At 39.9% G+C, this 12267-nt stretch overlaps 1 protein-coding gene across 1 annotated transcript; it reads right to left on the bottom strand.

Annotated features, from left to right (window-relative positions):
- Positions 1-347: 347 nt before the first annotated feature.
- Positions 348-3976, bottom strand: tdgf1 (teratocarcinoma-derived growth factor 1). The gene is made up of 6 exons (XM_026340195.1): positions 3954-3976; positions 3537-3592; positions 2904-3098; positions 1834-1948; positions 1349-1458; positions 348-720 (listed from the first exon to the last, which is right to left on the bottom strand). The coding sequence occupies exons 1-6, from the start codon at positions 3974-3976 to the stop codon at positions 614-616; spliced, it is 606 nt and encodes a 201-aa protein (XP_026195980.1). The 3' UTR covers positions 348-613.
- Positions 3977-12267: the final 8291 nt, after the last annotated feature.

Below are 12267 nucleotides of genomic sequence, written 5' to 3'. Positions count from 1 at the left end.
CACTGACACACAGACTACCTTCCACTGGAAGAAAAATGTTTAAGAGATGAAAAACACAGTTTGGACGAGGACAATTTCAAAGCTGGGTTTGCTTTTAAAGTCACTGTTAATCCAATGATTCAGTTTTTTTAACGACACTCTCCCTGTCTTTATCTTAAACTTAGATATTGGTATTATGTTTGAATCTGTTATACGTTGTTTGTATTTTGTTAATTAAATTCAACACTCTCTAATTTCTTCTTTTAAAATATTGCTAAAATGTTCAAATTTGCTGAATAATGATAAAATAATTTACAGTATTTCATTTCTTCTAGTTGGAAAAATGTCTGGAATGGATTTAAATTTGGTTTAATGATCACAACAGTCAAGGTTTGGTTTGAATTTGCCTCTAAAACATTAATCAAAGCAGCATGACTTCACTCATAAGGAACAATTTCTGAATTTTTAGTTGCAACCATACTTCACTCGTCCTGTACTGTGATATTTGGACAAAATGCAATAAATAGTTAAAAGCTTTTTAAAGCTGAGATCTGGGGAAACCAGCTGGAGACATCTCGAGAGTCCACAGATCAGTGTTTCACATACATGGTGTTCCTGTCCAGTTCTTCAACCATCAGAGAAAGAAGAGCAGAGGAACCAGCAGCATCGTATAAAGGAAGCAGTCAGTCTGAACCTTCCTGACAGCTGATGAACGATACCAACGCACCTCCTCCGAGTCATCTGGAAAGCAAAGAAAGATGGACCAGTTACTGAATGACACTCATTATCGTGCACTCTCCATTGCAAGTTTTTTCCCTGTAGCTAATTGTGATACATATTGACTCACATCCATTGCTCATGGTTAGGTATCTTTACTATGCAAGCGATCTTTAACTTGCTTTGGCTGATGTGATTCATTTTATAGATGTTGTGGGGGAGTGAAGGGCTGTGAGAACGTTTAGCATTGTGGAATGAAGGCCTTGAACTGCAAATGAATATGCAGGGCTTGTGGGGGACCTTCACAAACAGTGGGAGTTTACTGTGAACACCCCGGTGAATGTTTTGAGGATAAAAGTGTGAACGACTGGGTTTTTGAATGTCTGGCTGCCGGGCGTCGACGGCTCATCCACACCTCAGTTGACAAAGGCTGCCTGCATCAGAACAACACCTTAGCTGGTGAATGGCCACCATGGAAAAGTACCAGCTCACACAGAAGCATCTAATTTACAAAATACCTCGCTCAAAACTACATTGCCACAGATCAAAGTCTATCCAACCCTAAACATAGACCTTTAGACAGCATCATGTCACTGCAAAATGTCTACAAACAGGACCCGACCACGTGTTTTATGTGCAAAACGTGTCTTACCGCAGTCTTTATGGAAGACATGAGGAAAGCAGTGCAGGATGCCATAACCACAGCGACAGTAGGAGCAGCCTTTCTGAACCCATTCACCGTGTGGGATCATACCACAGGTCCTGTAGAGAGACAGTAAAGATGCAGATTACAGACCAGGAAAAACCCACACGATACCAGTAGGAGTACAGTTTGACAGACTGATACTGTTTATAACAACATGGAAATGGACAAAGAACTTGTGTTTTGACCTTTACTCTTACATTTCTAGACACGGAACAGCATTATCTATTTAAATATTAATTTCTGGGAGAATGAAGTCGCTCTAATTGCATCACTATAGTTGGAATTTGCTCACAGGGCAATTTGAGTCTCAAGAAAATCAACAACCATCTAAACTGATATGAACTAAAAGAACGGTCAACAACCACTTTACTAGCTGGATGGATATCTGCAGACCACTGAGCAGCACTGGGTGCTGTTAACCAGTTGTTTACCTGATGCGCTGGTCGTATTCACAGCTCCGTCCTGTGAAGAACGGAGGACACGCACAGAAACTGCCTAGGATGCAGGTTCCCCCGTTTTTACAGCAGCTACGGCTCTGCTCAGCTCCTATGTGAAAAAACAAGAAGACTTGTTGAGAAACTGCCACAAATATATCTCTACTGATCCAATCCTTTTCTCTCACACAGTTACAGTCGCCCTGTGTTTGAGTGTGTATGCCTGCAAAGTAGATTAGAACTGGATCTGCAGTGGTTTTCATTTATTGATCACAGGTCCCTGTGAGAAAATACGAGGGCCCCAGTAGGGTCCTCAGCTTCTGTCTCCCTGTATCTGTATCTGTGCGATACAAGCCAGAGTCTCCATCTGGCAGCACATTCCTGTCATCCTCTGCTTCACATCAGCACACAAACACCGAGAGTCAGAACAAACATCTGAAAATAACAGAAAAACACTAAAGCTACTCTGACGGTGACCTGAAACATTCACAGGGTCTGAGATCTCTCACGGCTTGTCAAGGTCTTTGTTTTAGCCATTTGTTTCTCTAAGTGACAGAAAACTGGAGACAAAACTTTTAATGAGACCAACAATTTACAGTTTGCTTTTTTAACAATTCCCCCCACATCATATGCACATCAGTGTCACCCCTTCTCTGTTTTTTTATTTAATCTCAATTTTACAATCTCATTATCATATTATTTTAGAAACACTGGGATCTTGATTCCAAGCAGCCACACACACACTGATTTTCAACTTTTCTTCATGTTCTATTCTTTCCTCATCTGTTTTTTTTTTTTTTTTTTTGCCCAAAACTAGGTCACATCGAACAAATTTTGCATGTTTCACACGTATGTAGCTTATTTGCCAAATGTCTATAAACAGGTGGGTTATTGTATTGTATTGTCTGGTTTTCAGCACTTTGATGCTTTGGGATTGTGAGTGACAGGAAGAAAATTTTGATGTGAGATTGGTTTTTATTTGCAGTGTACAACCTATTTGTATTTGTTTGGTGGTAAATCTGGGCTCACAGCCTCCATCCGTACAGTAGTACAAAGTGCACACTTACTGCCTGTGAGGCCGATGAAGGGCAGGACGGCACTGGCGTCACGGTGTTTATGGTCTGCGCTGTTTGCTGAGCTCACCTGGGTAAACTGACCCAGGAAGTCCTTGGAGGGCTGCTGGGATTTCATCACAGAGGAAGAAGAAGAAGAAGAGGAGGAGGAGGAGGTTTGGTCTCTGTTGCATTCAGCTCCCTCACAACCTGAAAAATAAAAAAGCAGCAACGTCAGATGTGTGATGACGCATGTCACACAGAGTGTAAAAGAGAAGTTGAGTGGAGAAAGTTGGGAAGCTGGTGGACAAGTCGTGAATAAAGCAGCTTGTCAAAGGAGCAAACTGGTTTTATATGTTTCTCCTACATTTCTATGTCTACACAGTACAGAACACAAATAACTACTGCGATGAATCACATAATGAAACCAGCCACAGATAAATGTAAAGAACAGCAGGTTTTTATAATTCAAAGTGTTACAGAAATACTTTGATAATGTTGTAGCTGGAAACAGAACAATTCCTTAAATTCATTTGGTACAGATATTTTTAGTAAACAAACACCAAAGCTAAGTCGGACAACAGCAAATTATCAAGATATACAAATACAAATAAGATTTATAACATATATAAAATATCAAACACTGACCTGAAGCAGGCAGAGCAGCAGCGAGGTGAAGACAGATGACTGCACAGAGAGCGAGTCTGCAGACAAGAAACTCATGTTAACATGTTAATAACAACACTAAAAAACTAAATATCCTAAATATCCATACAAGAAACTCTGTTAACATGTGAAATAACAACACTAAAAAATAAATATCCTAAATATCCACACAAGAAACTCTGTTAACATGTGAAATAACAACAATAAAAAATAAATATCCTAAATATCCACACAAGAAACTCTGTTAACATGTGAAATAACAACACTAAAAAACTAAATATCCTAAATATCCACACAAGAACCTCTGTTAACATGTGAAATAACAACACTAAACCAGTATTCCTTCAATAAATCTCCTACATATCCACACACTCGGTCGGATTTCCTCTCCGGACTCACCTGAGCAGCTGAGTCCAACTCATTTTGCCGAAAGATTTAAAAAAAAAAAAACAAATAAAAAACACTTTCTTCAAAGTCTCAACTCACAAGTAAAAAATTAAATATAACAATAATAAAAATAAAAAAAAGCCCTTTAAAATCCCTCAAACGCAGTAAGAAGTAGATCCCGACTGATGTGGTTCCTGTTCAAGCTGCGCTCAGAGGACTTTGGGTCCGTGTCAGTGTTCAGCTGCTGCTGCTGCTGCTGCTGCTGCTGCTCCCCAGGTAAACTCTCCTCCACATGGGGGGGGGGTCCCGGAAACCCCGCTCCGTTTCCGTCTGTCTGCAGCGTTCAGGTGCAAGAAACCCAATTACGCAATGAGCGGCTGGAGGAGTGAGCTCATTAAAAAGACTTTAAAAAACCAGACACGACAAACTTTATTAAACTGATGTTATCATGAATTTATACTATAAGTAAACTCATTTATAGGTAAAGGATGAAGAAATGTAACATTCAACAACACGACTCTCTCTCTCTCTCTCTCTCTCTCTCTCAGTCCCCCCCCCACACACACATACTCATGTATATTCAAACTCACCCATCCTGTTCTGCCTTCACATGTTAATGAACCCGCTGCTCACAGAAATCCACATCCCACCAGCTCCTTCTCTTTCTCCTCACACACACACACACACATAAGAAACTTCTTCTGTTGCTCTTATTGCTGTTGTCGTCACACCTTGCAGATTGAGACAGTCATTGGTACGTGGTGCTTATACACAGTATGTGTATTTTCTGGACATTCTGGTCTGGGGATTGACTGGGCCAGTCTAAAACCCTCCACCTGGTCCTTCTGAAGTCTGGAGAGTGTTTGGATCATTGTCCTTCTGCATGATGAAGCTCCTTCCAGTTAGTTTTTACATCATCAATAAAGATGAGGGAGTCTGTGTCTTCACTGTGCTTCACAGCTCATTGCATGAGCAGATCCTTTCCTCCCTCACACCTTACATCACTTTGGTCTCAACATAACTTTTGCAGCACACAAAGACCTGTCGACCACAAGGTTTAATACTTTTGTTCACTTATCTGATATAAAAGGTGTCTGTTATTTGATGTATTGTCTTTTATGTGTCGCCTTCAGTGTACAGAAACTACAATTGAATTTGTCTTGTCATTCCCATAAAGGTGTGAATGGTAAATAAAAGAGCACTCATTACCTCTAACAAGATGTGCAATTAGATTATATAGAATTAGAATATATATAAAAACATAAGTCAGGTTGTCATGCTAAAAAAAAAACTGTCCTCAGTCTCATCAAAGTTTCTACTTTCCTCCATTTTACTACTTATTATTTGGTTTAATGTTGAGCCGCCTGTTTTATGCGAGTGAGAAACTAGTCCATAAGATGTAAAACAACAGCATTCTTCTTTTTTGAGGTTAATTTCTATCCTTGAGGTAAAAGCAGGACTCAAGCCCTCCCGGGCCCCACATAAAGATCTGTTAATCTCTCTGTGCTTTGACCACAGAGGGACAATCAGAGGTGGAAATGGCTATTTTGTAATGCTGTGCAGCATCACAATGCAGTCTGATCTCATGCTAATACACAGCAGGAGAGTGAGCAGCAGGAGGGGGAAAACCTGATCTGGACACAACAGGAAATCTGCAAGTGAAAGCTCTCGGGCTGCTGCAAGACTCAGAGGGGAAGAGGAAGACACACCTACTGCATATGAAGTGAAGTGCAACCTTATTATATGGTGATGGAAAGACACTCAGTGGTGGTCGAGGCCATGACTTCATATAAATGACCACATTTAGGGTCAATCTAAAACATTTAAAACAGAGCTAACTGAAATTTTAATTCCCACTGATGATAGTATACGAACAATACATCAAACTGTGGTTTTACAACATCTCTTAATCTAAAGATGTACCTTTACATTTAAGGTTTAAGAGTATTAAATGTTAGATTGTTTGGTGGTTTTGTGGTTTAAAATGTTAAGATGTGTGTTTGTGTTTAGGGAAATAGAGGCTTATCTAAAATGCTTCATGCAATTGTAAAGTAATTAATGTAAACACATGCAAGTGGTTGTGTTTTCACTCTTTATTAAGAAAAGAAAAGAAAAGAAAAGAAAAGAAAAGAAAAGAAAAGAAAAGAAAAGAAAAGGTGTTTTTGTGCATTGAGGCCTCACATACTGTAGCTGCAGGCTGCGGTGGGTTAATGACTGTGTGTCGCCCTCTGGTGGTTGATTTACAAGGTACGTTTAAAATAAAACAGCGTGGAAAGGTTGAAGGGCCAGTTGCTGGATTTTAACTGGGTTGTTAGAAGTGCACAAACCCCACACTCAAGTTGAAGTAAGTTTAGTTTCAAATGTATAAATCCTAGATCCTCACATCATGGCACTCATAAATAGAAATTCAGCACAGTGTGATGTCAACTTCACATTCTCTGTTGCAAATCAGAATTACTATCTGCACATCTCTGCCAACCAAACACCTGGCAGTTTACATGCATGCCTGATGTTCAAATGAGTTCATCCATGAGTCTATTTGGATTTTTATGTCTAATGTAAGTACTAAAAACTAAGAACATTTAAATAAAATGGACATGAAAGAAAATACAATACAACCAGTCATTTAGAGCCACATGAGTACAAGCCAATAGAAATGATTTTCATTCATCGTAAGAGCCTTTTATTATACACAGTGTGTTCTTGACTAGAAGGGCACTTAGCGAATCCTGCAGGACACTTCACCAGTGAAGGACACTCATTATGGTGTCTTGGTTTCTCACACATTTTTTTTTTTTTTTTTTTTTTTTTTTTTGCTGTTCTGGCCCTCTTGTTTGTGTCTCTGTTCCACTTTCTCTTATCATCTGAAGAAAGGTGAAGCGGGAAGGAAACGTCTGCCAGTTCCCGCTGCTTCTTTGCCAGTTTGTGAAGAGGTTTTCCACAAAGCATCACAGTCGGTCCTGCTAGTTTTTCCCTCTGTCTCTTGTTTGAGCCTGCTGCCTCTTGTCTCTTCTGTTGGTTGGCTCGTTGAAACTACAATGTTACTGCTCCCTGTGACTCCAGGGGTCACCTCTGCCTGGTATTTAACCAAATCTCTGACAATGTCTAGAGTCTATCTATAAGGATTTGAAGCGCTAAACACTCCTCATCATTTGGCTCTGTACATCACCACAGTTGATGTCAAACAAATGTGTAGTGTAGACTGTCAGCTTTGATTTAAGGATCAATTTCACTTGGTGTTGGCTTGAGGTGTACAAACCAAATGTACATAACTTGCTGACCCCCCCAGTCTACAGCTCCACTAACTGATACAACACATTAATTAACACAACTTTTTTTACCACATTTTTAAACTGAGAAACTATTCTTTACCATTTACAAAAGAAGATAAAGAGGTGAAATGCTACAGGAAGACTTGTTGGAACACAATGTTTTCATACTTTTTTATTGTGTTATGTGTTATGTTGGCATAATAGTCACCAAGGTGTCTGTGTAGAGCTTTAAAAACTGCTCTCACAAACTTGGACAGACAATCAAACAGGTTGGAAAATAGCAAATTAGTAAATCATTTGACCAACTACAACCTGAAGATTTCTTTCAATTCTGTCCAATCGTCCGACTGCTTATGTTACCTGAGCTGGTTGTTTTTAGCTTTGACTGTGACGCCACAATTTAAAATGTCAGCATCTTGAGCCAAGTGTAGACTGCAAGAGTCTCAAAATCGAAGAGTTCCTGTGCTGCTCAAACCACAAGCCACAATCAAAGACGTTCCCTGTCAAGTGTGTATGATGAAAAAAAATCATAACCACAATGTGTTGGTGTTAGAAAATATGTGTAATAAAATGATTTAGTCTGGAGCAGCTGGATAGCGTGTTGGTAAGATCGTTGCCTTGTACCTTGTAAGTGGCTTTGGATAAAAGCATCTGCTAAATGACTAAATGTAAATGTGTTCATCTTTAGTCTTTTCATAGTATTTCATAGTATTATACTGTATGTTTTAAGATGCTAAAACTTAATTGTAGTTAAACTTACTTGCGTACAGTAGGTTGTGACAAAATGACTCATGATTTTATTCTACAAGATTTTACTGTCTACAAAAACACAATGATTCAACGAACACGATTCAAAAATAGTTTTATTGATTAAAACTAAATGTTTTTTTTTTGACAGGAATCACACAGTGGCAAGAAAAAGTATGTGAACCTTTTGGAATTTTTATGGTTTTCCTTATCTAAGTCAAGCGTATTAACAAATAACATGTCCTCCACCATACTTCACAGTTGAGATGATATGCAGTGACCTTTTCATGCCAGACGTAGTGTTGTGTGTTCTTTCCAAATAGTTCAATATAGTTTCATCAGTCCACCACAACATTTTACCAATACTGCTGTGGAGTGTCTTTGGCAAACTTCAAGCATTCAGCAATGTTCTATTTAGTAAGCAGCAGCTGGCTAACAACCATTTTCAATGATGCCTTCAATTCTTTGGATAATGAGTTTGTGGTGCTCTTGGGGTCATACTGACTAGCCATTCTTTTTCACCTCGCTCTATGAGGCTTTTATGGTTGTTCTCTGTGAAGTCTAGAGATCAGAACTCTTTTGTGTAATTACTTTATGAACATTGTATTTCGTAATCCCAATACGTTTTCTTGCCACCATATGTGCAACATCAAAAGAAAAACATCACTAGCAAAGCTGAATAAGACAATTGGAGCAGTTGTGTAACAAAAACAAAGCAGCACCTGCAAAAGCGTTGCTGCAATATATTTTGAAAAATATAAATACATTTATTAATATAATAATTAATAACAAAACATTTAAGTAGCAATGTAGGCTACTTAGTTAGGCTGTCATGAGGAAAAAGACAGGTTAGAACCTGGATACTAACCAAGCCTAACCCTAACAAGGACCTGGTAGACAGTGTACCTCCGTCTCACTAATCAGAGAAGATTAAGTTGTACTGTGTATTGTTGCTTTGAAATCAGGGTTTAAATTTTAAATAGCAAGAGCACAGTGGCTGAATGCATTAAAGCTACAATGTGCAACTCAAGATAGTAGCATCATACTCATAATCAATCCACTCTGCTCTGGCCAGCCCTCCCTCTACCTGCTCTGCTACACTTACCATTCAGGCTTTAGTCAATATGAAATTATCCTAACTGAGAATATGCTTTAACGTTTTCTAATCAAACCGAAATAATTGAACTTCTCTAATGTTTTCAATGGGTGAGCTTCGCTTAAAAAACTTTTGGGAGTGAGTATCTCTTCACTTCTTGTAGTGCTACACAATCAGTCTGCTTTAACAGCAGCTCTTCACAATACAAAATAAATTGCATACGTTATCTTTTAGTTGCTGAAGCTAATGGAACACTAACAAGCATGTAACTTCACATCATATCATGACTTCTGCTCTCAGTAAAAAAGCCTAAAATCCAAAAGTTCAGTAGAAAACAAGAAGGAAACAGGAAGAACCTGACTAGTCACAGCTCACTTTGGTACTTTGACATAGTTTTTTAGGCTTTCTGCTGGGGACACATTCGTGACACTCCAAGCCAACACTAGAGAGCAAGCAACTGGGACAGACTGTTGCATTGCCTCATGTTGCCTTCATCCAACATCTAGGCCAAAAAAGTGGCCTAGAATTAACCCTCCATTCCAGCAGGTGGCGATAGTCTGTATTTATCATTTATCATCAAAGGAAAGCAGAAGAAGACCTAGGACTGCAGATATACAACCCATAATCAAAGCACTTTCATACTCTCACTAACCACAGATGGTTTATAGCTACTTCTATTCCAGAATTAGTCTAATCTGAAGTGTAATTTATGTCCTCATGCAGTGATGAACAACCAATCAGAGTGCTCGCTCTCTCTCTCTCTCTGGTGGATAACAATGTGGATGCTGCAAAGGTTTTCACCAGTGATGCCTACTGATGATTTGGTGTGCCCTGACCCTAAAGCATTCAGTAAGCTCTGTGTTGAGGTTTGATATCCAGCCTTTTTAACTTTCCAGCAGTCTTCTCTGCTGTTTATGCCTGAAAGGTTCAACTTTCTTCCTCATTCTCGTCATATTCCTCTTCTTCTCCCTCTTTCTCAGCATTTCCTTGCTTCACTGCAGTCTTCATCTCCCAGCTGAGAGCCCATTCACTCCTTGGCATACCGTCGTCTTCATGCATCAACTGCTTGTACCTCTGACAGCGGTGCTCAGTGGAGAAACACGTCACCTCGTCTACGTCTGGCTTCTTCCAGCGGCAAATTCTCCACGACTCTTTCCAAGGCCACCAGTCCTCCTCTCCTTCCTCATCCCCGTCATCGCCTTCATTCTCTTCTCTTCCTCTGTGAGCTACTGCCACCATCCATGATTTATTCCAGGAGGAGAAGGTGGCGTTTAGTTTATGGAACTGCAGATGGAGGGGGACGTTTGGTTTGCATTTGACTTGTTTCTGCAATTTCTTCCTCTTTTCTACCTTGTTGTCCTCTGCAGCCACTTTCTTATGGCTGTCCTCCACCTTCACGCCTTCTTCATCTTCATCTTCCTCTTTTTTCAGTATTTCGTGGTCTATGTCTATTTTGCTGGTGTCTTCATCGTCATCCTCATCCATTTTTTCTTCATTTCCATCCTGCTCACCATCTGTTTCCGAAACATCATCGTTCACTTCTATGTCTAATTCCTCTTCCTCCTCCTCTTCTGCTTCCTCCTCTTCTTTTTGTATTTGTTTGTTTCTTTCCTCTGAAGGTACATCCTCCTCTTCGTCTTCGTGCTCACTGTAATCCTCCTCATCTTTCACCTCCTCCTCTTCTACTTCATTGTCCTCATCATTCTCATTGACTTCATCTTCTTCCTCCTCCTTGTTGTCCTCCTCCTCCTCCTCCTCCTCCTCCTCTTCAAGTTTGTGTAATTTTTTATCCTTCTCCCCACTACTGACTTCTTCCACATCTTCTTCCTCCTCATCTACTCCTTCATCCTCCTCCTCCTTATCCTCTTCATCTTCTTCATCGATCTTGTTAATTTCTTTGCCATCTATTCTATGTACTTCCTCATGTCCCTCTCCCTTATCTGCCTCATTTTTCTCAACCTCCTCCCCCTCCTCCTCCTCTTCCTCCTCCTCCTCATCATCAACTCCTTCATCTTTCTCCTCCTCATTTACTTCCTCGTTCTCTACATTGTCAACTCTTTCATCCTCATGCTCCTCTGTGTCATTCATTATTTGCTCTTCTTCTTCTCCATCTTCTTCTTCTTCGTCGTGTTCTTTTTCTTTTGCTCCTTCTTCTTCTTCCTCTACCTCTTGTTCTTGTTCTTGTTGTTGTTGTTGTTGTTGTTGTTGTTCTTCTTCTTCTTCTTCTTCTTCTTCTTCTTCTTCTTCTTCTTCTTCTTCTTCTCCATCTTCTTCTTCTTCTTCGTGTTCTTTTTCTTTTGCTCCTTCTTCTTCTTCCTCTTGTTCTTGTTCTTGTTCTTGTTCTTGTTCTTGTTCTTGTTCTTCTTCTTCTTCTTCTTCTTCTTCTTCTTCTTCTTCTTCTTCCTGCAGTTCATCCTGCTCTGATTTGACACATACTTTAGGAGTACTCCATGCCTCAGTCCATTCGGTGACATCTATGATTTTGTCATCTAGATGGGATGTTAGCAGGAGGCTCAAAGTTTTACGTCTCCTCATTGCCATGTCACTGTGCTGATGATGAGACTTCAATGAAGCCTTGCACCACCTGTGGATACAGTTGTAGTTGTATAGTTTAGGATCGTGTTGATGAACAGTAAACAATTAAAGCAGAAAAGGAGTAGAAACTGGGCCTGAGCCAACAACTGCATTTACTAATGAGCCATTAGATGCAGGGAAACACAAAGAAAAAAGTAAAGTAAGTTTGTGATGGTTGGTCTCTATGGTATCATATCAAAAAATTGATCACTACAGCCTTAGTTTGCCAATTCTTCAACACTTTGCATAATGTAAGTTACCAGGAAAGGTAAAAACAGCAACTTACGCAAATCAAAAGTCATGTTAAGTCCTAGCAGTGTGAATAACAAGCAGAGTAGAACACAACCACAGAACTAGACATCCACATTTTTTCTGTTGTGTCTTTCTCTGGATCCTGCAATTCCACATACCTCAGCATTTAAAACATGTCATAACAGAAAATGCATTACGTCCATGGCAATAAGGATAGGAGGCACAGCAACGCCTCACCTGATCTGCTGCCTGTATCCCCAGCTGGAGGACCAGTTCTGCTGGCGTTCTTCATCCTCCTCTAAAGGGGCTGCAGCAAGCAGCCAGGAGTTGCTCCAACTGGGCAGGAACACGTCGTTTATTGCCACCATCACTGTGATGCTGCCAC

Source organism: Anabas testudineus, chromosome 22, assembly GCF_900324465.2.
Source record: "Anabas testudineus chromosome 22, fAnaTes1.2, whole genome shotgun sequence".
Classification (NCBI taxonomy): Eukaryota; Metazoa; Chordata; class Actinopteri; order Anabantiformes; family Anabantidae; genus Anabas; species Anabas testudineus.
This window is presented reverse-complemented; position numbering and strand designations above follow the sequence as displayed.